At 49.6% G+C, this 27,141-nt stretch overlaps 1 protein-coding gene across 1 annotated transcript in view; it reads left to right on the forward strand.

Annotated features, from left to right (window-relative positions):
* Window positions 1-13,692, forward strand: part of PRKCE (protein kinase C epsilon) — a gene marked incomplete at its 5' end in the record, with an annotated part of 189,627 nt that extends 175,935 nt beyond the window's left edge. The window contains one exon of the mRNA XM_007459990.1: window positions 13,546-13,692. Coding sequence (XP_007460052.1) covers window positions 13,546-13,692 — 147 coding nt within the window. The remainder of the gene's footprint in view (window positions 1-13,545) is intronic.
* Between the last annotated feature and the right edge of the window lie 13,449 nt (window positions 13,693-27,141).

The following is a 27,141-nucleotide window of genomic DNA, read 5'->3' on the forward strand; positions in this document are numbered from 1 at the left end:
TTTTTGCGGTATGTGGGCCTCTCACTGTTGTGGCCTCTCCCGTTGCGGAGCACAGGCTCCGGACACGCAGGGCTCACAGGCCCAGCCGCTCCGCGGCACGTGGGATCCTCCCGGACCGGGGCACGAACCCGTGTCCCCTGCATCAGCAGGTGGACTCCCAACCACTGTGCCACCAGGGAAGCCCGAGACTTATATTTTTAACTTTTTATTATGGAAAATTTCAAGCATGTACAAAAGTAGCGAGAAAAGTGGAATCCCATGTGCCCATCACCCAACTGCGAAGATTACTAGCAGGCTCTGCTTAATGTGTTAGGGGAGGGATGTGTTTCTGTTTCGTTCACAGCTGCGTCCTCAGCAAAAACTCCTGGCACATAGTAGTAATTCATATATCTGTGTGGAATGAATGAATGGGTTCTGTAGATCTACAGTGTTTCTCCAGAGAATGTTTCTCTCTCAGTTCCATCTCAAAATTTTCTTCTCACCTTTTATGGCCCAAGATCTATGCCAGTATGTGCCTGGGAATTTGGGGTGATAAGATCCCGCATTAGGAAACCTGAAATTGTTGAATGGTAAGAGAAGGTGGGTGACCTCATCGTGATTTGAGAGGCATCTATTAGAGTGTTTACAGTTCCCATTTCAAAGCCAGTAGGCAGAGCAACAATAAATCCCAGGCCAAGAGAGCTTGATCTCCATCCAGGACATGTTCATAAATACGGGGCGGGGGATTGGAGTGGGGGATTGTTGAGTGCAGGATCAGGGCTTTTGCCAGGACTGATTGGAAAGTTTCTTCTCTGAGTACCCAAAAGCATCCCTAGAGTAGCTAAACTCAACAGCTGTCAACAATGACACTGCTTTGAAAAGTCGATGATGAATGAAAAAGGGCTCCCCTGTTAGAGGCACAATGGGGCTGGCTTTGCCACTGTGTGTCTGCACACTTTCAGCGGGAGCAGCCACGGGGCCTGCTGCCGCACGTCCCACTGCATGGGGCCAGCTCGCTGCAGAGCCTGGCAGAGGGGCTCAGGCCTTGGGCAGGCCACAGCAGGCAGGGTGCTGTCTCCTCCTAAGGCTTTTTATTCCTGCATATCGACATTGTATTTTCTACACATTTTCAGCTCCAGACACCCCTGCTTGGTGCCCCTTTACCCCACTTCCAGGTCTACCCATCAGTGGGGTTGTAAAATCAATTTAGTGGGTCAGGTGCAGAAAACATTTTTAATGAAGACTAGGATAGGGTAGAATTGGGTAGAGTAGAGACGAAGAGAAAAGGAAAGAAAAGAACAAAGTAGAGAGACTAGAACATAGCCTGCATCACATATGGTAAGGGTAAAGTGTAGCAAGCTGCATCTTTTCTTGGGGACGGTGGAATGAGGTGATGTCCACTAGGTCATATATAACATGTATTTCTTACTCTTGGTCATAGTGAAGAATTTCGAAGGGCTGTATTCCCCTTCACCCCTAAGAAATGACCCCAAAGGGCCTAGCGGGGATGGCAGCCTCATGCATCTTGAGGGATGCAGGGCAGAAGGCAGTTGTTTGCTTGTTGGCTGATTGGTTGGTTGGTTGGCTGGTCGGTTGGTTGGTTTATTGGTGGAAGCCAGTGGCTGGCCCCCTGGGCTGAGCTCAGCACTTCAGCCCTTTTGCACAGGTGACCGCCTTGACGCCTCTCAGCGGGAGGCAGGATGGCACACACCAGGGGCCCGGCCCGGGGTCAAAACAGGCTGAATCCAACCCTGGCTCCACCCCGGGCGGCCCCACCTTGGGCCAGCTGCTTACTGGTCTTTGCAGTGGGAGTTGGGGTAGCTGTGAGGTTAAATGCATCAGGCAGGTCTCCATCCCTGAGCTTTATTATGTTGTCCACACGGAGGGACTGAGCCGTGCCGCTGCTGGAAGTACACGGCAGGCCCCCGAGCAGAGCCTCTAGCCTGTGCAGGAGACAGTTACTGAGTAAGTCACTTTTTAGCCCCAGTTACAAGGAGGGCCAGGAAAGAGAGGCACAGGGCAATCAAGGTATGTGAGGGGGACCAGCCTGGGTTGGGGCTGGTTCCCCAGGAAGGGGCATTTCTTTCCCACATAGCAGTTCCAGACCCTTCTTATTAGCGGCAGGATGGAGGCCTTGTGGCCTCAGGAACGGTTTCCGAGCTCCTTAGCAGCATTTGAGAGGGAAACGGGCACTCCTTTCCTCTCATGTCTTGTCTTGGAGGGGGCGGGCTCCCCTGTGTGAGAAGAGCTCTTGCTCTGGGCCGTCACCTGGGGACTCAGCAGGGTCTATTTACTTAAGGCCCAGCTATGAGCTGGGTACTGCGAGTGACAGAAGATGCAGGTGGCCCCGAGATGCTACTTGCCTTGCCAGGGAGCCAATATTCTTGGGGCACTTGGAGACACCTCTAGGCCATTTAAAACTACAAACTGAACGTCGTCAAGGGCCAGTGAGTGCCATACAGACTATGAGGGTGTGTCCTTAACCACACGGCCCAAAATGAATCTTGGCTGAAATGTATGCTTTATACATTTTTACCAAGTTTTAACAGCAGATAGTCACAGCCAAAGGTGTGTCCACGTGTGGACCTGGGCAGGCCTGGGAGGGTTTCAGGAGGCAGGTGTCAGCACCACCCTTCAGAGCTGCCCAGAAATGTCTCCTTCCCTAAAAGGAATGAAGAAATGCTGTGTCTGTGAGGCTAAAGCTACGAGACAAATGGTCCCACCTGGTCTTGAAATAGCCTTAGACAGAGAGCCTGCGTCCGGGGGACTTTTCCCAACCATTTTCATAGGGACCCTTCAGCCTTCCCATGGAGCACCACACAGGCCCAAGGCAACGCCCCATGTCGGGGGCCTCCATGGTACGAGGGACTTGAGCAAAAGGGGACGTTTCCGGTCCTGAGACTGCTTCTCAGGGCTTTCTGCTCTCTGTGGATTCCTCAGAGTTATTGTTCCACAGAGAATTTCAGGCCTTGTTTGAGGGGAAACTTTGAAACCCGTGATTCCTAACTTAGCAGTGAAGTTGCCACCCCTTCCAGAATCTGCTGCAGTGAACTCTCTCCAGGAAAACCCAAGAGTGCCCATACATACAACACACTGGATTGTATTTCACGAGTTTCCCGGAAGCCCTGAAGTCCCTCGTCTAGTACAGGGGTTGGCAAACTCTGACCCACTGGCCAAGTCCAACCCACTGCCTCTTTTTGTGCAGCCCTCAGACTAAGAATGGGTTTTACGTTTTTCTTCAGCGGTTGAGGAAGAACGGTGGTGACACTTGACCAGCATAAGAAGTTCGATTATCTGTGTCCATAACTAAAGTGTTACTGGGATGCAGCCACTCGCAGTCACTGACACTTTGTCTAGGGCTGCTTTGTGCCACACGGCAGAGGGGAGTGGTTGTGACAGAGACCCCGTGGCCCACCAAGCCTAAAATATTTACTAGCTGGCCTTTCACAGAAAACGTGCCATCCATGCTCTAAGAGTGGGAACCCAGGTCAGGAAGTCTTGTTTGAAATATTTTAGTTTTACTTAAACTGATTGAGCCATGGAATATACAGGTAGAAACAGCTTTGAAAATCACCTCAACAAGCTCCCCACTTTATCAAGGACCACATTCCCTACTTCTGGGGGAGCGGGGCTACAGGGACTTGTATCTTGGGTTCCCCTTTCAAGCTTCTGTAGGTTTCTAAGCTGGCCCTGCCTTCCAAACGAACCTTCAGGTAGAAGCCCCCAAATTTTGTTTAAAAAGCACCATAACAGATGTTCCAAGTTTGGTAACAGCTTCTTTATAACAGGGATACCTGCCCTCCCCTGTAGGGGAGATCCCAGAGGGCTGAGTCTATAGACTCCTGTAAACCACTGATTTACAGACAAATTGTAGTTGGCTGAACTCCTTTGATCCCTGAAGTATTTCTGGGTGTGAGGGAGGAGGTTGGTGGTAGCTAATAGGAGTTTCCAAAGCGACTCTTCAAATGGAATTTGTAAAAGTGTGGATTTTTTAATAATCTGGGAAACAATTACGAGGGAAAAGGAGAGAGGGGGAATAGTTGAATTCCATCAAGCAGTGGATTTGACAGAATTCAGCTGTAGTTGGTTGTTCAGAATGCCTCTTGGTCTGAGGGACTTAGTCCATTTAAAAAAGTACATTTACGGGCTTCCCTGGTGGCGCAGTGGTTGGGAGTCCGCCTGCCGATGCAGGGGACGCGGGTTCGTGCCCCGGTCCGGGAAGATCCCACGTGCCGTGGAGCGGCTGGGCCCGTGAGCCATGGCCGCTGAGCCATGCGTCCGGAGCCTGTGCTCTGCAACGGGAGAGGCCACAACAGTGAGAGGCCCGCGTACCGCCCGGCTTTCCCTCAGACATGGTTTAGATGAGGTGGTGGACCAGATTATGGGGGAGGGGGCGTTTGACCTGAGGCTTGGGTGGCTCCCCATCTCTGTATGCTAGCAACAGAGGCCAGCCCGCTGCCATGATTCTCTCCTGTGGACCAGGGAATGGCCAGGAACCAAGTGGCTTCCCATTTTTACATGTCATGAAGCTAATCATTTGTGCCTAGAAAGCAAATGGGTCTTGATTTTCTTTTTCCCTAAAAGGTAGAAACAGCTGTACTAAATAGAGGTCACAAACTAGAGAACCGTGCAACCCATTCAGCCAGGCTGCTCTATTTTTAATTGAATTAGTTGGCAAAAATTAGGAGATCTAACATGAAAATGTGTCTCGGGTATTTGTTGGGAATTCAGAAGACCTAGGAACCCTGGGTCCGTGTCCCTGAAGGAACACACCAGCTGCTGAGGCATGCGCTGCCCACTTTGCCCCCAGCTCTACCGCTCCCTGTGGACACACACACACCCTCCGGCTCATTACGGAGAAAAGAAGAAATGATGTCATAGGCAGCACTGCTAAAAGTGAAATTCATCTTCTTTCTTCCTTTCTGTTTTTCTTATCTTGCTTTATTCCAGAAAGTTTAAAGACAGCCCATAAGGATATACAAAGAACATACTGTAAATGTAATGGCAGTGAAAATGAGGAAAGACAAACAAGGTTAGGAAGGCAGTAAAAGGATCAGGAATGTCCTTTTGGGTGGGTCACAATTCTGGCTCTTAGCTTTTGAGAGAAGACTGGTTAGTCCTAGTATTTGGAGTACACAGGAGAGAGGAGAGCACACAGGTCACCCCGGTGACACAGTGATTATTCTGTGAACTGAGATCAGGGATCATCCCAAAGACAACGCTCTTTGTTCTAACCATACTGTTGTGATCAATACTGACAAAGAAGCAATACTAATAATTTACATTTACTCTCTGCTGTGTAATGTTCTCATCACTTAAATGTATTATTTCACTTAATCCTTATAGCAAGTATATAGGGAGGACTACTACTATCCCCGTTTCACAGATGAGGAAACTGAGGCACAAGAGAGAGCTCATGATTTGCCCAAGGCCACAAAGTTTAATGTGCATGCTAAACCACTAGGCTACGCTGCCTCTCAGAGGGCGACATCTAAAGAAACCAGTGTGGTTTGCCAAGTGAGCTCTTGGGTATCCTGATTTTATAAAGACCGATATAAAATAACTAAGGAGTGGCATGAAATTCAGAAGGAATACCAATATATTGTGTGACCTTGAGGGGAAGCTGAATCCAGAACGATTAGCCCCTAAGTAGGCTTTCAGACTACAAAAAGTCCCTTTGAAACTGCTAAGAAAAAGAAGGAAGAAAGAGATCCACTGCTCCTTTACACAGAGGAACTCAACAAGGCTGCACATCAGAATCACTCACGGAGCTATAAAAAAAAATACAGAGGTCTGGGCCCCACCCCCTGGACATTCCAGTTCACGAGGTGTGTGTTGAGGCCCAGGTGTCCATATAGATGCATGTTTGTTTCTGATGCACAGGCAGGATAGAGAACCACTGACTGAAAACAGTGACAAACAGCAAGGCTGTTATTTTGCCTCTAACTTTTCCCCAAAGAGAAATATCTTCAAAGTACAAAGATTAGGGCAAAAACCACTCTTGGGTGAACTGAAACCCAAGAGAAGTGAATTAATGAATTATATCTAATGAAGTCACCTGGGAGCTATAACTCACCCAGGCCAGACCCTGGAGCAGTTACACTGAGTCTCTGGGGTGGGTGTGGCATCACTCTCATTTAAAGCTCCATGGTGGTTCTGTTGTGTGGCCGAGTTTGAAAGCCACTGTGCCAGGCCCAGGTGAGTTATCTCTCAGGTTAGTGAAGAATCAGCCATGCCCACTATTTGGTTATTTGGATTTGATGGAATAGAGCAGTGGTACCAAATGGTGGGACATGGGCAAACAGTCTCCCAGTATTCAGAAAGAGGGAAAATGAGGTTTGGGATACTCTGAGATGGATGTGATTAAAGCAAGTTTCTAGAAGGTTTTATGAGAAGATAGTTTGTGGACACTTAGGGGAAAATGGTGATTGCTTGGAGCCAATTAACTTCACCTCTAGACTAATAGATGAGGGAAATGCTGCAGGCATTGTGTATCTTTATTCCAGCAAAACAATTGAAAGTCTTGGATAACATCCTCCTGAACAAGATGGACAAAAAAGTGACCATGGCTGGTTGATTCACAGTGGATTTAACACCCATACCCCCAAAGTGTGCTGGTGCGACTGGGTAGGTCAGCTTTGTGAGAGAGCTCTTTGCAGAGGGCAGGTCAGACGGCTCTGAGCCTGAACTTCCCTTATACAGTATTTTTATATGCATCTTCTTAAAGAGATGGGAGGCATGCCAATCAAATTTTAGGATGACAAAAATCTGAAGGATGTGGCAGAAAAGATGGATGACAGAATTAAAATGGCATTCATATAGTGCTTTAGAGTTTACATGAGGTTTACTTATATGCTCTCGTGCAATCCTCAGCAAGCTAGGTAGATTTATTATCCCCACTTTCTTGGTAAATAAACTGAGATTCAGAGGGGTAAATTACAGAATCATTATTTATGGTAACCTTAACAACCTAGAAATAAGTACCACCATAAGAAGAAATCAAGGTTAAGTGTCAGAGCTTACATCTGGATGCAAAAAATCCATTTCAGAAGATGGGGGTTTGTATTAGTTCCCTAGGGCTACCATAAAGTTCCACACGCCGGGTGGCCTACAACAACAGAGATGTATTGTCTCACGGTTCTGGATGCGAAAGTCTTTGATCAGGGTACCTGCAGAGCCGCGCTCCCCCTGAAACCTGTAGGGGAGGAATCCTTCCTTGCCTCTTTCAGCTTCTGGTGGCACCAGATGTTCCTTGGCTTGTGGTAGCATCACTCTGCTCTTCCTGGGGGTTCTCCCTGTGTCTCTTCGTCCGGTCCTCCCCCTGTGTGTGTCTGCCTCTGTGTCCAAATTTCCCCTTCTTATAAGGTCACCAGTCATCCTGGATAGGCCCCACCTTACATCTGCAAAGACCTTATTTCCAAATAAGGCTGAGGTGCTGGTGGCTAGGATTTCAACATAGCTTTTGGGGGAGACACAGTTCACTACATAACAAGGTTAAATTGGATTGATAAAACTGTAAGAGCGTCACTTTTATCACAGTTACCTCAGAAATGATAAAACAGTGACACCGTCTTAGACGTTGATTTAATTTGAGAGTTTCCACCGAGTAGAGGGTCATGCCACTTTCCTTGGCATTGCTCAGGCCACGGAGTCAGGGATCGAGCCGTCAGTCCTGGCCACCACGTTCTAAGAAGGAAATGGATTAAAACATGGTAGGGCACCACCATGGCAAGAGAGGTGCTGTGAAAGCTTCCACTGGCAGCCTAGACAAACCCTCGATGTGTCTCGCTCCGTTTTCTATAAGGAAAATCCGAAAGTATGATCAATTCTTGGTTAACAAAATTAAGAAGGGGGGAAAGGGATAGAAGATGTTGAGAGAAATTTCTAGGCAAATGATAGTTGACTTGAATTTCTGTTCCAGCCCTCGTTTTTGTCAGGCAAAACACTGTGCAGTTACACGTTTCTCATTTCATTTAACTTCATGGATGAGCATGTGTGTATAAGCATATGCACACGTACTTTGTCAATATACGGGTGTAATGAATATATGCGTATGTGTAAAGACCCAGTTAACTGATGTTAAGCAAGCATTCTAATTATTTAAATTCTCCCTTTTTCTTTGAAGATATTTAAAAGAAGGAAGAGCTTAGATAAGAATATTGACATTTCAGAGCTAAGAGGGATCTTGAGAGTTTGACTGTTGCGCGAATAAAAGGATTTTGAGCAAATGAATATTAAGGGATTGCTGTGCGCCCTGCTTTGCAGTAGGTACCTTGAGGGATACGAGAGGAGAATGTGACGCGCATAAAAACATGACAAGGAGGGAGCAAATGCATGTTCCAGGAAGTGCCGTGGGGGGCTGCAGGAGAGGGTGAGATGGAGGGAGGCTGGAGTCAGGGAGACTCAAGAGGGAGGTGGAACCTGAAAGCTGGATTTTTGGAGACCACGTGGAGACAGCATGTCTCCCCAGAAGGTTATGGTCACACACATGGGTCCGGGGACCCTGGCTTGTGGTCAGTCTACTGCCTATGCCCTTGCTGTCACGCCAGGCACAGATGAAGAGGTGGTGTGGGACCAGCACGGTGACTACAGCCCCGTGCCCCGGCCTGTAAGACCAGGGAGTTTTCTCGGTGCTTTAGAACAAAGTCATCTGTTGATCTCGTAATCAGATAAAGACAGAAGCAGAAATCGCTGGCTCCTCTGAAAGCTTGTATTTATGACTTCAGTTCAGTGAGGGCTATGAAAGAGTTGCGCCAGCCAGACAGGAAGCGAGCATACAGGCAGCCTGCCCATGTCCGCACTGGGGTCCAGACACTGCCACAGTCGGCTGAGCCTCCAGCCCTCAGTGGCCTCAGGGCGATTTAAAAGGCAGGTCCCCTACCTTTGCCTCTCAATTGCAGTTTCTCAGGGGCATCTGGAGTGACCTGTAACTCTGTTTCCATAGTTCTACCTCACTCCCCTGCTGCAGATGCCAGAAGTGTGCCCTCCCCCCCAGGGTCAGCCCCAGGCCTCAAATCCAAGACCTGACTTCTCAATGAAGCCAAAGGCAAGAGGAATGCTGTTCTCCCCTGACACCAGCTGCAAATACCCACCAAGTCCGTAAACTTCTCTTAGCCCATCTGCCTTGGTAGAATTTGCCCAAACCCTGGTTCATCCTCTTTCTTTCTCAGACCAGCAGTCAAGGAACCCTAGTGGCCCAGGCTGACCACTGCAGGGAGAGGAAACCCCATTAACCAGACCTAAGCCTGCCTGTCTCTCAGGGTGCTGTGGGGCAGCCATGGGCTGGGGTGCCCTGCTCCAGGCTCTTTGTGAGTCAGACCCCAACCTTCTCCAAACAAAAACACCCTCTGGCACAAGAGTGCCACAGGTTCTGAACCCAGATCACTTCAGTGGCTCTAGATAAAGCAGCAGCAAGAGACGTGCATTCGATTACTTTTTTCCTCTGATATCTCTTGAGCACTCTCTGTGTGCCAGGCAGTACGCCATCCCGGGGGTGGAATGGCGAGTTCAACCCAGTCCCTGCCCCCAGGAGCGCACAGATTAGTTGCAAAAGGAGGCGGACACCCAGGGTGGTAAGTGCCGTGATGAGAGTTAGGAGAGGTGGTAGAACCCCCATAAGAGGCCTGGAGGGACAGAGAAGGCTTCCTGAAAGCAGGGCATCTGAGCCAGGATGGGAAAGGTGAGCAGAAGTCAGCTCGGTGATGAAGACCTGGGGCAGAAGACAAGGAGGGGCGAGGGTGCTCCGGGCCGAGGACTAGCTGAACAAAGACGCGGTTGCAGGAGCAAAGCCAGTGAGTCCAGAGGACTTCGTGGTTCCCCCGGGCCCGGGAGATGAAGCTGGGCAAGTGGACAGGCACGAGATCCCAGAGGGCCTTAGAAGTGGGTAAGAAACGGGGGCTTGTTCCGAGAGCAGTAAGCCACCGTTGGAAGAATCTCAGTGGCTGGAGGAAGCGCGGGATGTTCAGGCGGGCCCTGGCTCAGCACTAGTTCAGGATTTGAAAGCATCCAGAGAACTGTGAGCTCAGGCCCTGCCCTCACGAAGCTCACGGCACCCGTGGGCAGATCACATGGGCTGTGCTGGGGGACACAGCCAAGAAGAGAGTGAGGCATGCCCACGGCACACAGTGCTAAGACTCGGAGGCAGGGTCGGATCCCACATTTATTGGGTGCCCATTGTGTGCTGGGGTCCGCACGGAGGCACCTCACATCTGGCATCTCATTTAGTCCTCAAGGCAATCTGTAGGGCACCTGTGACCACCCCCATTTTACAGATGAAAAGACCAAGGCTCAAAGAGGTTACCTTCACAGTGTCATCTAACCAGGATGGGAGGTCAGCCAGTGCTCGTTTCCCTCCTGCATTCAGCAGCCTTCCTTCCGTGTGGGCCAGAGGATGTGGGAAGGACTTAATGGAGGAGATGAGGTGCGAAGACTTAGAAGGCTGTCCCACTGTCCCAGTGTCACCTCTCAGGCTGTGCGGTGGGGGCTGAGAGTCGGGCATTTAGATATTAGGAGAGGCACATGGGGTGACTAAAGATCCAGTTAAACAGGGAGTGTCTCTAGGAGTTTGCCCATCAGAACCTTGGAGTGGAGTCTCGTGCCAACTCTGTAAGGGAGACAGCAGCTTTCCAAAGAGTAAAACCAGTGAGCATAGGATAAAATCCCCAGTCGTCTCTAAATTTGAGGATGCTGTGCTGCCTCCATGGTATTAACAGGGGATGGGGTTTCTCAGAAATACTTGCTTTGGAAAACTCCCTAAGCCTCTAAGGTTAATTAATAGTCAGGAATTGTTATTTATTTGAATTGGGAATGAGTGACTAACATGCACCTAAGCTGTCTCCAAGGGAACTAGGGTCTGGGCCAGGTTGTGTAAGGGGTGCGTGAACCAAGTGTGTTCTTCTGTAGAGCTCTTAAAGAATGGCACACTCGCTCCAATGCCACAGATGTTTCTGGGACCACTGGAAAGCCCAGAGCTGAGCTACATTGCTACCCAGGCCAGCCCGCCATGGAGCTAGAGGGCCTCTGGGAATGAGGTCCCTAGCTGTGTTGACTGAGCCCGATTCCCTGGTAAGCAGTCAGCAAGTTGGGACAGTCAGACATCCTGTGGAATCTAGCTCCGTCACTATGCTCATTTGACCTCAGGAAAGGAAACCAGTTTCCATGACTAATGGACACAAATGATTGAAAGGCGAAGCACGAGTCGTTAAACAGGGGAGCTGATGCCAGAGTGTTTAGAGGTTTCCTGAGGTTCTCTATACACTGGCTCCCCTCGCCCATTAGTGACCAGTGAGAGGGAGCCAGGAAGGAGGTGGTCCTGCCCCTGAAAGTACCTGGGCATAGCCCACCATTGGTGGTGTTACCAGTTGAGTTTCCCTCCTGCCCTATTCCTTGCCAATCTTTTTCACCAACTCCCGCCCCTGGTCCCCCTCTCCTCCTGCCCCCACTGAGGATGCCCCTTGGTCGCCTTCTGGGATGATACTCAGTGCTTCCCAAGTCTTAAGAGTCTTGCCGCCACCTTTTCCCCATCCTGCTGCTCCCTCAGCACCACGGGCCCATACCCTCTAACCCCTCTTCAGTCAAAGTGAACCCATCCCTCCTTCGATAGGGATCTTCAGAAGAGGCGTCACCACACCCTTTCCCCAGGCACCTGCCCTCCCACGCCCCTCATGCGTCACTTGGGTTTGGGCTCTGTGGTTCTCCTCTGGAGTCCCTCTCCATGAGAGCCCCCCTTTTCCTCGTGCTCTGTACACACTGGAGATGGAGAACGCGTCATCCTCTTGCCTGGGACCAGCCCTCCTGTAGAAAAGACTAAGCCACTCCTCAGTTTTCCCATCTCAAGGGGCGACACACACATCCTGCTGCGGCAAGTCCTGTTTCCATCCCTTGGGCTTTTCTGTGTCCCCCTTTTGTCTCCCCTCCAAGGTCTCTGAGACCTACTGAACTCTGCAGCTCAAGGCCAGAGAGAAGACGCCAAGCAGGACTGATGGGTGCTGAAAGATGGGAGAGACTAGCTCATCTCCGCTCTGTGCTGTCCATCTGATTCAGATCTCAATCTGGGGAAATTTGAAAGCAGACTCCCCTGCCAAGCTCACCTCACCATGTCACCACTCTCTCCCCAGCCCACAGACCTCTCCCGCCATGCTGGTTTACCAGCAGGTCGTTCTGGCTTTGCTTCAGCCTAGTGGTTTGACCTAAATGTCTCCTGTTTGAATTTGACTCTTGCCGTGTCTTCCCACGTCTCCAGTACCCAGCTTTCCAGACGTTCTACACCACGGGAGGCATCGTGCTGAGAGCTGGATTTGAGTCTGGCTCTGCTCTGAACTCATTGGGTGACTCTGGGCAAGTCACCAAACCTTTGTGAGCCACGGTTTCCACATCTGTAAAATCAGGATAATGACACCTGCCTGTTCCAAGGATCAGTGAGCAAATAAACGTGAAAATGCTGTAAACTGTAAAGCAGCACTTCCCAAACCATGTTCTGCAGAACTTTGCTCCCATCTTCTTAACCATCTTCCTCTCTGCCAAGGTGCCTTCCTCCCATCTCTACCAACATGATTGTAACTCATCCTTCAAGTCTCAGCCGGGCCCTGACTACTCCATGAAAGTTTTTCTAATGATTGCTGTGTGTTCTAGACAGGAATACTGATTCCCGATTCAGCGGTGAACCCGCAAAGGCAGAGAGCATTATTCATACTTGCTGATTTTCTCCAAAACCCAGGATTTGTTTGATTGCTACCCTCCACCCTCCACAGACCATAAGCCCAATTTTGGTAACTTGAACCTCCCGCTGGGTATGGGTCTTTCTGAGCTGGGAAGTCAGTGGTGGGCTTGCTGATGTATTCACTCATTCAGTAGATGCTTAGTGCAGGGGACTGCTGGGGACCCAAGGCTGAGTCAGACAAGGCTTCTGCCCTTAAGGAGCTCATGGTCAGGACAAAAGCATTAACGATTCACTGCAAGTCAGTGTCTTGAGTATAATAATAGAAATAATGTGGGAACACAGAATAGCAGGTGAGGATCAAGGGAGGCTTCCCAGAAGACGGTCCCACCCCCCATCCCATGCATCCTCCTACTTATAGAGAAGATGACATCTGGAGCAGACATGGCAAGGTAATGGGGGGTTTACCTTTATGGAAGAAAGACCACTGGAGACCTTGTGGGAGGGAGATTCAAGTTCACTTCCTGGATCACAGGAAGGGAGGTCTCAGTGGAGCCAGAGGGTTAGGGCAGGTGCTGGAAGGGGGAGTGTCCGCAACACACACACAGACATGCACACACACCCCCCACCCCCCACACACAGTCTATGGGAATCCCACTTCCCTGCTTTTCCATCATACCTCTCACCCCGTCTTCCTTCTCACCTGGACTCATTCTTCCTCTCCAAGTCCTCCATCACCTCCCGGTCCTGGGGCCATTCATCGTTACCTCATTGGAACAGCTCGATGTCTGCTCTCAGTAGCTAGAGGTCTGCTTTGGCGAGAGGCTGGTCAGCGTGATGCCCACTCCCTGCGGGGGGCCCTGGGGAGGAAGGTCAGCCTGGAGTCAGTGCTTTCTCTTATCTTCCCACAGAAAACCAAAAGAGACGTCAATAATTTTGACCAAGACTTTACCCGGGAAGAGCCGGTACTCACGCTCGTGGACGAAGCGATTGTGAAGCAGATCAACCAGGAGGAATTCAAAGGCTTCTCCTACTTTGGTGAAGACCTGATGCCCTGAGAAGCCGCTCCAGGTGGAGTTCGGTGATGCTGCAAGCAGGGGCGCTGGGAAGATTGCTATTTTCCCGTAGGACGGTCTTGAACTACTTTTCCTCCCCGGAGCCCCAGTCCCTCGTCCACCCTCTATTTATTGCATTCCCTCCCCCCAGGCCAGCTCCTCCCTCTTCCCACCTGGTGACCAGAAGGCACTCTTGGTTCCTGTCTCACCAGTAATGCAGAATCGTGTGGCGTCAGCAGTTCACTGGACCCAGTGCCGAGTCTGGTCTGTTGGCAAGCCTGGCTTCACTCCACGGGGGCTTCTGGCAGGGAAGCGACTTCAGGCCTTTTACTGAAAAGAAAAGGAAAAAAAAAAGCTAACAAGACTCTGGCTCTGCTCATGGACGCAGAGTCCCGACAACTCTTGCTTCTCATCCCTCCAGTCCCCCCGCCTGCCACCATCTGCCATATTCTATCCAGTAGAAGAGACTGGTGCTTCCTCAGCCCAAAGATGGGCGCCCTCAAGGCATATGCCCAGGGAGGAGAGAGGCTGGGAGATGCCCGGGCTGGCTCCCTGTGTTGGTTTGCTCTGGAACGGCCAATCCTCGCTTGCTTTGGTTTTAGCTTCGGGGCATGCCGAAGTTGTGTAAGCATGTGTCTCGTGGAAGAAACTGCTCTCCGTAGAAAAAGAAATTTGATTTTGAACTCCGTTAACATTTGAAAAATAGATGATCATATTGGCTTTCTAATTGGCCAAACGATATAAATTCCAGTGTTAATACAGGTAGATATTAAAGGGCTAATAAATCATCGTCCAAGGTTTATGCTCTTAATGCTTTCGTGGCACGTGAGGCTCTGTGAATTGAGAGAAAAGGAAACTAGTAGTGCTCTTCGTTATTCAAGTTCTGCCTGAACTCCGAGGCCACCGCAGAGATGGCCAAGGCCCTGGGGTTCTAGCAAAACTCGCCTCCCAAATTCTCTTTCCAGTTTCGTCCTAAGTCCCCGGCACCAGCTCTATTTATTTTCCGCAGCAGCGTGCACTTTTTGCGCACTTCTCCCAAATGGTAGTACTACTGTGTTGTGGTTGTTAAACATTAAACGTGTAAAGTTAAATATGAAATATCTGCTTTCGGAACAAGCAGGATGAGGCTAAACGTGGGTTATGCAGAGGGTATCAGGAGATTGAAGAGCGACTTATTTGAAAACTGACAGGGTGGCAAGATGCGCTCGGAGTTTTGTTTCTGTGTGGCATGGAACGGCAACTCATGTGGACACTATTTAATGGATGTGACATTACCTCCTGTAGATATGCTAACAGTGTTACATTCTTTGATTTCCAAGGGTTCTCTGTGGCTTTGTGTACATGTTTCCTGGAGGTCGTTTGATTATCTATTTTACTGAACTGGTTTAGCAGGGAATGGAATCCATTCCAACTGTTGCACGTGGATTTCGCAGCTGCCCCTAAATATATATACTTGTGAGTGGCAAAGTGGCACTAATGAAGCTTTTTGCCTTTTGTACATTTGAGATTTTTGTATATAGTGTTTGCTGCAAGGCCTGTGGAATTAATTCATTGAATTTAGAGGTATCAACTGCTGCATGTTCAGGCATATTATAAAACTTTAGTCTATGAAAGAATAATTATAATAACGTCCAGGTGCAATACTCTCTGAGTGTATTGGTTCAAGTTACCGAGAGATGAGGCGTGTTTCCTTCTTTCTTTTTTTTTCTCGGGGTGGGGGGGGGGCGGGGAGGGGTGTTCTTTGTATTGTTTATTTCATTTTGGTTTATTTTAAAAGATGTAAACTCACATATAGTTCTCCTGCGCTCTGTTATGCCCTGATAGAGATGGGGAAGAGAAAGGAATGTTCTGGATGGTGGTTTCAAAGTTTGGTCAGTGACTAGCTGCGGCCCATTAGCTGGTGTCCATATGTGTATCTGGCTAGTCACGTAGCCTTGGTTACTAGTGATGCCATTCAGTTCTCTTTTGTTTTGATTTTTTTAAAAACTCAGGTGTAATTATTAACTGTTCTTATGATAATTTCAAATATTGTGCTGTATCAATTTGTGTGTTTGGCATACCAGTGAAGAGATGAAGAACAGTAGATTAATTGCTCTTCGGTAACTTGACGTACTGGGGAGAGACTGTCTTCTGGAGTTGAGGACAAGCACAGAAACATCTTCACGGTGGCATCATCTCATTTTTTAGGAAGACATGACAATACTGCCCATCTTACTCATGCATCACCACTGCTCTCTGTTTTCTCCTCTGCTTCCTTCACCCTGATGGACTTTGAAACACCAAGCAAACTCTAACTATAATGCCAGCTGGCCTTGTCCAAGGTATTCCCATGTCAGCAGGGGTTGGGCCTTCCTAAAGGACAACTGGCATTTTTGTTGGGAAGTCAAATAATAATACATTCCACCAGGCAGCTCCAGGCAGCCACTCAGCGGGTTGCCTGGCCCAGAGATGCCCCCTTCCAGCCCCCAAAGCTGGGCTGGCTGGGATGCCTCCTGTTTGGGGCTGGAGCTCATCAAGTTCTCACACAGTCAGATTCAAATCCCATGTAGTCTACAGAGTAAGGCTTGTGTGTTCCGCGAGTAGTCGTTGTTTCATTTTAGCTTTCACAGGAGTTTGGAAGCAGACACACTGTTTCATTTCTGCCAGGTCTTTCTAATCTTTCCAGGTCGCTCACTCACTCTTTTTTTTTTTTTTTTTTTTTCAAGAAAAAAAGGGGGGGGGATGGGAGTGCAAAAAATGCCAAAAAAATATATGAAGGATAGCTGTTCTCCTGTGTTCTCTCATAATGGACTTTGTGAAGTGGAAACATTTTTTTTTTTTTCCTGCAAAGGTGGAAAAAACAATGCATTCTTGCTTTAAAAAAAAAAAAAAAAAAAAGAAGGCTAAAAAATTACCTCTTTTTAAATTATGTGCAAAATAATTCTGGCTAAATATAAAATGTATTCAACTTTAGGGATTTTTTTTTTGTATTGTGATGCTTTATTTGTACATTTTTTCCCTTTCTGGATGTAATTCTAATCTCTTGCCATTCATTAGTGTTATTTCATTGTAAACATTATTGTGCCAAATGTACTGTATTCAAAAGGATGTGAATGTGTATTGTTTCAGAACCTAATAAATACAATGATGTTAAATCTTATTTCTCAGTCCTGATGAACATTTTTATCTCATTGGTGAGTGTCAAGGTGGCACTAATGAAGCTTACTGCCTTTTCGACATCAGGGATTCCGAATTCCCAAACCTAGATGTGGTTTCAGCTTTTCTCTTACCCTTTGAAGATGCACAAAGGATGCAAATGACCATATCGGCAATGCCCAATGCCCACCCCTGCCTGGCCTCTGTTTCGGGGACTGCCAGCCAGAGGCGTGGAGGGCGCCTGAGCGGACTGGGTGTGGCTCTGGGCTGTCTGGGTGTGGAGCTGCCCTGGAGTGCCAGCAGTTGGGCAAGCAACACAGGAGCACTTCGTTTTCATCTTTCTAGAGAAGCAAATGCTGGATCTCCTTGCAACCCATTCACGCCTCTTCAGGACTCAGTTTCTGACCGGCTGCTCAGAACTTCAGGCCTTGGGAGTCCTAGAAACCCCCGCGAGGCTGGGAGCCCCTTGGAGGCTGGGCCTGGAGCACAGGCTAGCCAGTGGGGCTCCATGCTTGGCTCGCACCCTCCCTGCCACTCAACCAGTGTTCATGGCCATCACAGTGACTCTGAGCTCTCCAGGTTCCTCCTTCACGCTGGGGCTCCTTTCTCACACTCCACTCATGTTGCACCGCTCCTGCTAGGCTCCTCCGCTTCTTTCTCCAGCATAGAATTTTCAAGAATGTTTGAAACTCAAAAGGATGCTCTGGAGTACACCAGAAATTTCAAGTAACCAGAACTCTCTGTTTCTTAAGAGCTATGGGCATGATTGCAGTCTTACGATTTGTCATCCTCAGGCCATCCTAAGGAGATGGACTAACTTATCGCCCTTTCAGCCCTTATAGTCACTTCAAAAGCCCTCCCATGACTTTGCTATGTCATCCTGAAGGTACTCGCCTCTCAGTCCCCTCTCCCACCCCCACCAGCAACATCGTCTGCCTACCTGGAGATGTAAGCATGGACCTCCAGACCCACTCCAAGAAGAAGGTTGTATTTATCTATTTTTCTCTCTGGTTCAGGCAGCTGTTTCTAAGTAAGTGACCATCCCAGGAGAAGCAAGCTTCCCACCAGTGTGTCTGAGTTTAAATAAAAAAAGAACTGAATTAAAAGGTGCTGTTCTGAGAAGGTCAGAAGACACCTCCAAGCATTTCACTGAATGAAATATGACCAGTCTACACCTCCCTTGTTTAGTAGTCCAGAAGAGACAGCTCCAGAGTCCTGGAGATGAGGAAATCCATCCTCCCAAAATCTGTGTGCCCCACAAATCACACAGAAGCTATAAGAAAGGTCAATTGCTGATCAGAGTCCCTGGTTTGGAACCTCTTCCCTCAATCCCAACCATATTCTGGGAGAGGAAGCCAAGCACTGCCATGCCTATTCCAGGAAAGCCGTGGCCACTGGTCCCTGACAAGGGTTGTTAGGTGGCCCCGGAGCTCCTTGAGGAAAGCCTGTCTGTGTGCCTTTGCCCCCCGAGCTGAGAAACGGCAGGTCTAACAGATTTCTTGCAGAGGGAATCTCTGGGAAGATTGGTCCCTCTCTATTTCCTTGTACCTGAGTACAGTCCAGTGCCTGGATTACTAGGAGCCCGAAGATCCCCATGCAATAAAATTACTGAACCACAAAGCATGCGTCGTCATAGTGCTTACAGTGACAAGAGAGATGGAGTGAAAAGAAAGCGTAGAAGCCACATCATGAAGTCTGTTTTCCACTTTGAAGTTCTTTAGCCTAGACAGTGATACAACTTGGGTGGTATGCCTTAAGCTAGACCTGAAGGGTGATCAGCTGTCCTAATCAGGAATATACCCTCCAGGGATGGACTGCTGATTGAATAAATAGACAGTGTTTATTCAGAAGGCACTACAAGTGCTCCAGCTCTCTTTTAACTCCCATCCACTCCTGGGGGGTTTGTTATTAGCATAAAGAATGCTAGAAAAGGATTCTTAAGGAAACCCAAAGCTTGTTAATTCGCATAAAGGATGTCAGAAAGGTGACATTAGTGAGGTATGAGGTAAGTAGATTGGCAACGATTTTAAGATTTTAAGACAAATCTCCATATTAAAAAAAAAAAAAATACAGGAGAGCCTTCAATTTCCCTAGTAATCAGGGAGATGCAAGTTTAAATGAAACTGCAATACCACTTTGCACCCACCAGAATGACTAAACCAAAAAGGCAGACTTATCAAGGTTTACTAAGGATGTGGAACAACCGAAACTTTCAGTGTCTCACGTTTGAGTATAAAGTGGTACAACTACTTTGGAAAACTTTGGCCGTATCTACTAAAGCTACATACGTATACCCTTGACGCAACAGAAAATTTATCCGGTGAATAAATGAATTGGGGGATGTTTATACAATAGAACACTAGGTAGACATGAGAATGAATGATTTACAACCACGCACAACATCATAGATGAACCTCACAACACAGTATTGAGTTTAAGAAGCCAGGCACAGTACAGACTGTGTGATTCCATCTACATGAAATATAAAATAGACAATCCGTGCTGCTAGAAATCAGTCTAGTGGTTGCCCTTGGGGGAGGATAGGCCATGACTAGGAGGGGGCGTGAAAGGGCTTCCGGAGAGCTGCTTTAGTTTTGTGTTCTGAACTGGCAAACAGGTATGTTTACTTTGTGATAAATCATTGAGCCGTCCCCTTATGATCTGTGCACTTTTCTGTGTATGTATTGTATGTCAGTAAAAAAGTTTCCCCCCCAACTCTAGAATGCCCTTGTTCTGTCACCCTCAGGGCTGGCACCCAGGCTGGATCTGTAAGCTGCCTGCGTCTCCCTGCTGTCCGGGAGGCATCTCGGTTGTCTTACTCCTGTAGACAGCCCGATCCTATGGCTGGAATAGAGTGGCATTTGCCTTGGGTGGACCTTTCCTGCGAGACACTATTGGAAACATCCAAACAGACAGCTGGAACTTCATGGAGCTTTCAGAGTGGCCCCAAGACTCTTCAGGGCCTGCTTGCTAATAAAATGTCTACATATCTCTGAATGTGGTCTGTGAGGTCATTAGGGGGCAGCTAGGCTTCCCCTTCGGCAGCTACTGAGATCTACCCCAAAGAGCCCAGGGTGTGCATCACAAAATTGGCTTAGGCAGTCCGCAACAAGCACGGTTTGGTTTCATTGCTTTCACCTTGGGCTGGTAACTACCTTTCTAAACCTGTTTTCCACGTTTATAAAATGGCTGTAACAAGACTGAGTTTTCAAAGACCTGTTCTGAAATGTCAGTGAGATAAGAGTCTCCAAAGCGCTGTGCCTAGTACTGTTGCCTTTGCAGGAAAAAAATAAATAAATAAACGGGGCTTGAGAGGATGGTCATGTCCCAGGTCTTGGGTGAGCCCCTGGGATGGGCCACCAGGTAAAGGTTAAGAATTCAAGAGCGAGTCATAGTGGTAAAAGGTGAAAGCAGGTTTACTTAGAGAGATACACATTCCATAGACAGAATGTGGTCCGTCTCTGAAAGTGAGAGCGGCCCCGAAATACGGGGTTAGTTTTTATGGGCTGGGCAATTTCATAGGCTAACGAGTGGGAGGATTATTCCAACTATTTTGGGGAAAGGAGTAAGGATTTCTAGGAACTGGGCCACCGCCCGCTTTTTGCCTCGGAACTGTCATGGCACCTGGGAGGGTGTCATTGAGCATATGCTAATGCATTACAGTGAGCATATAATGAGGCTCAAGGTCTGCAGGAAGTCGAACCTTCAGCCATCTTGGACCTACTTGATTCTAACCAGCTTATGTCGTGTCCTCAATGGCTTTGTCGTTCTTTTCAGCGTTGTGCCCTGATCCCTCCCCTCCTGTCTGTCTCATTGCTACTATTCCTCCTCCTCCCCACATCCTTCTCATCTCTCAGTGCCCTCTCACCACTGCCTCTTCCAGGAGGAAGGCTTCCTGGATAACACAAAACTGACCCCTTTCCCTGGACTTCCCTGGCCTCATCTGCAGGGCTTTGTCCCTTGCGTCTGCCTCGCGCTGCTCTTCTGTATCAGGCCCGGTCTCGTCTCCTGCCGTCAGTTTGAGAGTCGGGACCTTGTCTTTGCAGCTTGTGCTCCCTTGCTGCCCCAGAGAGGGTCCTTCATGGCGTGGGGCGTGTCAGGTGGCCCAGGAGTGCTGAGGGGCAGGACGCTGGAATGAGGAGGGGAACACAAGTCAGAGAGAAAAAAGAAAGGTGGCTCTTGTCTATACCAGGTCGCTCTTCCCAGGATGCTCTGATCGAGAAGGGCAGTGCTGCAGTAGCCCTCACATCAATGTCTCATCAGGGGATTGTCAAGGTCCCGGAATCCTTTAAAGTAGTGTGATGGTCTCTGCAGGTGGTACAGTCTCTGAGAGGGCCCAACCCTCCTCTTGAGTAAAGACCCCCCTTGTCTTTGTGTAGGATGGGGGAGTTCGGCTTTCACTGCGTACTCTCTCAGGGTCAGGTAGACACTGCCTGAGGGTTGAGATCTGACCGGCCTCAGTTCTAGGACCCAAATGCTGAGTAAACAATTGCAAACGTCACTGCTTCTCAGGCTTTCTGCACTTTGGAGCAGCTACCCTCTTTGGCTGTCGTGAGAGGCTCTGAAAGGGCCCTTTCTGGGCACCAGTCGTAGATTTTCATCCTCCATGCTTCCGTCTTTAGGTTATTAATCACTTGAGTGTAACATGTATTATCTTCTTTGTTCCAGACATTGTGCTAAGTACTTCATGTAAGTCATCTGTTGAAAACCTCACAAAAAAGCATGTGGAACATTCTAGTTATCCCCATTTTATAGATGAGGACGCTGAGGCTCAGAAATTATATAACTCATTTAGTCCTTACAACTCCAGGAAACTGTTGTGTTCTTATGCCCATTCTACAATAAAATCAATTGCCCAAATTCTCAGACCCAATAGAAGCTGTTTGGACAGGATATAGTATTTACACATAGGACAGATGACGGAACTATTCATTCACTCATTTATTCAATAAATTTATTCCACAAATGTTCATAAGGTTCCTACTACATGCCAGCCATTCATCTAGACGTCACTAAACAAAAATCTGCATCCTTACAAAGCTTACGTGGGGGTGGGTTATTGACAGACAGTAAGCAAGAAACGTGGCCGTTAATGTGAGTTATATAATGCGTTAGAAGATCCAGGCCACCCCTAAGATTTGAAGCAAAGGTACACATGGAGGTCCAGACCAGAGGGCCGAATATTTTTTGTTATAAATCAAGCTACTGTTAAATAAAATACGCTCTAGCCTTGTCCCTTGACAAAGACACCATCCTAACAAGGTGGAAGGCCAGCTGTGAATTTGGAGAGCAGGGGGAGGGTGGGAGGAGAGAACGAGGGGGGAGACGGACTCGTAAAGGAGGAGAAAGACCAGGAGGGAGGAGTGGGCAGTGGCCCGCTGCCCTGGCAACGCGAGTCCGTGACTCTGTGCCCCCAGCCGTGTCAGCCGCTCTAAGGAGGTCCCACTCCCGAAGGCCCGTCCTAGGGGGCACTGTTCACTACGAGGCAACAGTAGTGACCCACAACACAGCATATGAACTCAGAGCAAGGGGGGGACTGGGTAATCCCCCCCTTGTAGCCCTCCCATTTAGCCAAGGCCAGTCCCTCCCCCGGAGCTCAGCCCCACCGTAGGGGTGGGATCAGAGGGCCTTTTTCCGGTCAATACCGCCTTCAAAATCGTGGTCCACGCTCATGTCCTTTAAATGGCCCTGCTTTGCATTCCACCCATCGCAGCTGTGCTTGGGGGTGTTTAAACTGTTCCTCATGTGGATATTGGGGTGAGGTGAGGGTTCCTGGGTGACCCCTGGCAGGGGAAGAAGACAGATAGAGTCCAGCCTGGTGAGGATAAATGCCGCCACAGGCAAGGGGGCTGGGGCCAAGCAGGAGAGTCTGTTCTCCCAAATCGCCAAATCACTAGGCAACAGGCAGTTAAAGAAGCAAGGAGAGCGGGGTGATTGCTAGAGACCAGGATATGCCTGCAGGGGTAGAAGGGAGGGGAGGCAGGGGCCTGGGCAGGAGCCAACAGCAGCTGCTAGGAGAACTATTTTGGCAGAAGTGGAGCTGATTGGATTGCTTGGGAACAGATGTGCCCCTATCTCTTGCCTAGGTACCCCTCTGCCCTCCGTTGGAGGGAAGGAGACTGGCTGCCGATGTGCCTTCCCTGGGCCAGCTGGGCACCATTCCACTGGGGAGGTGGTCATTACTAGGTCCCCCATTCGAGAAGTGAGGGTTCTGAGGCACAGCAAAGTCAGGAAATTCTCCAAGCCATGCAGGCAGCCCCTGGCAGATCCAGGACGAAGCCTGTGATTTATATCTGCCTCCAGTTGGGGCCAAAGACTTTGCTCTTCCCACTGGGCTCTTGGTCGTTGTCCCAGCACAGGTCCTGCGTGCTTTTGGCTTCCCTCTTCTTCTGAAGAAATTCCACCTCCTTGTGAAATGATACGATTGTTTGATGGCATTAGACTGTGTTGCTCTAGAGACTGTGGACGTGAGCACTAAGGAAGGTGCGGCTGGGAAATCGGGCAGAGGCATCTGGGGACTCGTACTACTCTCCTTTCCCACCCTTTTCCCTGTGCCACCTCCTAGCAGGGCCCTGAGAGCTGGTCCTCAAGCCCAGCAGAACCTACATCCTCTACCCTCAGACACCCCTCCCACCACCAAAAAAAGAAACCATCCCTATGGACTATTCTAAGCAGGAAGCCGAGTGTTCAGTTCACTGGAAAACAGGAAATGCCTCCAAGGGTCTGAAGTCTTTTTAGTCCCTGCACCCTCCATGCAGGGTCTGCATCCCAGGCCAGCTGCTGAGGACGACGCCCTAGAAGCCAGGTCATCCCAACCCCCAGCACCGAGAGTGTGATCCTTGGTGCCACTCAAAAGCCCTCTCTACTGTTGGAGCCAGAGCTGACGTCATCTGCTGCTCAGGACACTGGACATTCTGGACCAGGCAGGAGGGCTCGGGATCCCAGGGATGCAGCGCAAAGCACCACAGAGGCTCATTAGCTTTGCAAGGCGCAGATTCTGACCATGGACGGAGCTCTCACCCCAGCCAAAGGCTGACCGCTGATCCCCGCCAGATGGATCTCTAAACCCTGCCAGAGACTGGCTGACCCCCAACAAAGCCTGACTTCCTCGCGCTCTCCTATAGTTGACTACCCCATCCTGGCTCTAGGCTGCCCCTCTAACCTTGACCTTGTCAGAAGCTAACCTTTAATACTAGCCACAGCAAAGCTTTCTAACCCTGGGCACAGACCAAACTCAAGTGCTTGCCAGCTTCCTCATCCATTCACAGTCATCACTGAGCTTCTGTGGAGTTCCATGTGCTGCGAGCCCAGCACAGTCCTCACAGACCCTACAGCCTGGGGGAGGAGGTGGGCCCCGCACAAGCTTTAATCACATTGTGAGCTGGGGGGAAGGGTAAGCAGAGGCTTGTCGGACACCCCGGCACTGTCTCCAACTTTGCTGGGTGACCCTGGGTTGGTCACATCACCTCCTGGGCCAGGGTCTTCTGCCTTCCTCTGCAGTGGGCTGGTGTGCCTAGATGGTGTCCAGGATTCCAGTCCTCAATAGCACATGCCAATGGTGGAAGCCTAGACCACCCTAAGTGTCTAGGATGTGAGGCATCATCACTAGGGTTGGTGTTACTCTTGCGAGTAGGAAAGCCAGACTCAGGAAGATATAGGCAATCGGGCACCTTCCCTTCCGCATGGTAGATGAGGATAAGGAATCCCTCCTCTGTTTGAACATTGCTTTCCTGCTTCCACTACAGACAGTGGGGCCCTGATTGGACACCATTGATTCTTCTTCCTGCCTCAGCTTTTCCGTCTGTAAAACGAGCTGTGACACCAGCAGTTTGGGAACTCTGGAGGCAAACAGAGGGGCCTGTATGAACATGTGGTGATTCAGACAGAAGACTTTTCACTGACTGGAAAGCAAAGATTCTGGCTGTCTTTGTGTTAACCTAAATGTTAGAGGAAATGGGGTGATTTATGATTACGATCACCTAGGGCCTGGCACAGTTTGATCTGCCCAAAGGGCACTGGGATGGGGGTGGGCAGAGTGTGGATGGCTGTGGAGGGAACAGACTATGACCTAAAACCTTGTCCCCGCCTGCCATCATATCTCTCACGCACTGCCCACTGCCTGAAAGTCTACCGTTAGGAAGAGGCAGCAACGCCAAGAACAGGCACTACGTGCACATCACCTGCGTATCACCCGTCACTGGCCTGCGTCCTTTACCAGCACTCTTCCTTGAACCAGCTGAGACCAGGACCCTGAAAGAGGAGCAGATACTGACTGGGAAAATCCACCAGAGCAGCTGACGATAGATAGGTCTAGAGTAGCAGTGCTCAAAGTGAGGTCTGACGACTCCTGGGGGGGTCTCTAAGATTTTTTTCAGGGAATGCGTTAGTTATCTCTTGGTGTGTCATAAACTACCCCCAAAACTCAGCAGCTTAAAACAACAAACATTTATCACCTCACGGTACCTCACAGTAAGTCAGGACTTAGCCGGATGCCTCCCCTCAGGGTCTCTCACAGGCTACCGTCAAGGTGTCGGCTGGGGCTGCAGTCTCATCTGACTCACCTGGGGGAGCATCAGTTTCCAAGCTCAAGGCCGTGGCTGTTGGCAAGATTCAGTGAGGAGCTTCCTCGCTTGGGGCCTCGGTTCCTCACTGAATTTTGGCCAGAGGCCTCTCTCTGTCCCTTGTCAGGTGGGTCTTCCCATCCTGCAGCTTGCAACATGGCAGCTGCCTTCTCTCCGAGCAAGGGAGCAAGAGAGGGCCCCCTCTAGATGGAAGCCACAGTCTCTCTGGGACGTAATCTTCAGTGTCACGCCATCACTTTTGCCATACCACTTGTACCACTCACTTCCTTGGAGTGAGTCATCTGACCCAGCCTACACCCAAAGGGAGGGGATTACAAAGGGTATGGAGATCAGGCAGTGGGGAGCCCTGGGAGACACTTTACAGGCTGCCTGACACAGGGCATCTGCGAGAGTCTTTCTTCCCAGCTACCTACCTCTGGGATACTTGACTTTCTTCCCATGCTTCAACCAAAACACATAAGAGATTTCATGCAGAAGCACATGTAAGAATCCAGCTGGGGCTTCCCTGGTGGCGCAGCGGTGGAGAGTCCGCCTGCCGATGCGGGGGACGCGGCTTCGTGCCCCGGTCCGGGAAGATCCCACGTGCCGCTGAGCGGCTGGGCCCGTGAGCCATGGCCGCTGGGCCTGCGCGTCCGGAGCCTGTGCTCCGCAACGGGAGAGGCCACAACAGTGAGAGGCCCGCGTACCGCAAAAAGAAAAAAAAGAATCCAGCTGTCCTGTATTAAGCTCACAGTAAAGAAACTTGTACAAATAGAAAACAATGCCACTCTAGTGGTAGATATAACCCACATTGATAAAAGCTCTTTGGGGTCCTCATAGTTCTTAAGAGCATAAAAAGGACTTGAGATCAAAAAGTTTGAGAACTACAGGTCTGGAAAGACAGAGCTAGGATCCTGCCCAAGGAGGGCTGCCCTGGGTGGAGAGGGGATGGAGGACACACTGTGAGAAGCCTCTCAGCCAAACGCCATCAGAGGCCTGGCTGCCTGGGAAAGGGGTGGTTAAAAAAGAGCAAGTGAGAGGAAGGGCCTACCGTCTAACTTTCACTTTCTTCACAGTTGTGCACACAGTGCATCTCTGAGGGTTTGCCCTTTCTGCGTCTGTGTGCAGAGAGAGGTTCCCCATGCACAAACATTAGCTGGCGTGAGCACACGTGTGCACAGGTGGATCTGCGCGAGCATGTGTAGATGTTGTCGTGTGTGTGCCTATACCTGTGTGCGTGTGCCTGTTTAAGCAGGGGTGTGCCTGGGGCCCCTGGGAGTGGGCAGCGCCTGGCCAGCAGGCCCAGGGACACCCTGCGAAAGGAGAAGGGGCAGTAGAGGGTTGGGTGGCACGATCACCACCACCATGGCTGTGTGTCCCTATAACGCCCTCTGTCCTCAGCCTCTGCTTTCAGCACGACTCTCAGATATTATCGTCTTCTATGGGAACTTCCTGATCAGCTTCCTGTTGTTCTTGGACTCTTCTTTTTTAGTTAGTTGTTTTGTTTTGTTTTTAATGTTGTAATTCTTTAATCTACCTTTTTATTTTGCCCGGGGAGGCACTGTGGTCCCCAGCTACCTCTGAGAGGGGGGAGAAAATAACCTGCCAGGGCAGGCCAGGTGCTTGGCTGGAGTTAAAAGCGCCCAGGAGTTGGGACTGGGGAATCAACTCCTCTTTCCATCAAGATAAACTAATCCTTCTAAACCCCCAGCTGATTTTGTAGATGTTCAGAGTGAGGGGCGGTGGGAGGGAAAGA

This window comes from Lipotes vexillifer, unplaced genomic scaffold (assembly GCF_000442215.2).
Source record: "Lipotes vexillifer unplaced genomic scaffold, Lipotes_vexillifer_v1.1 scaffold666, whole genome shotgun sequence".
Lineage (NCBI taxonomy): Eukaryota > Metazoa > Chordata > Mammalia > Artiodactyla > Lipotidae > Lipotes > Lipotes vexillifer.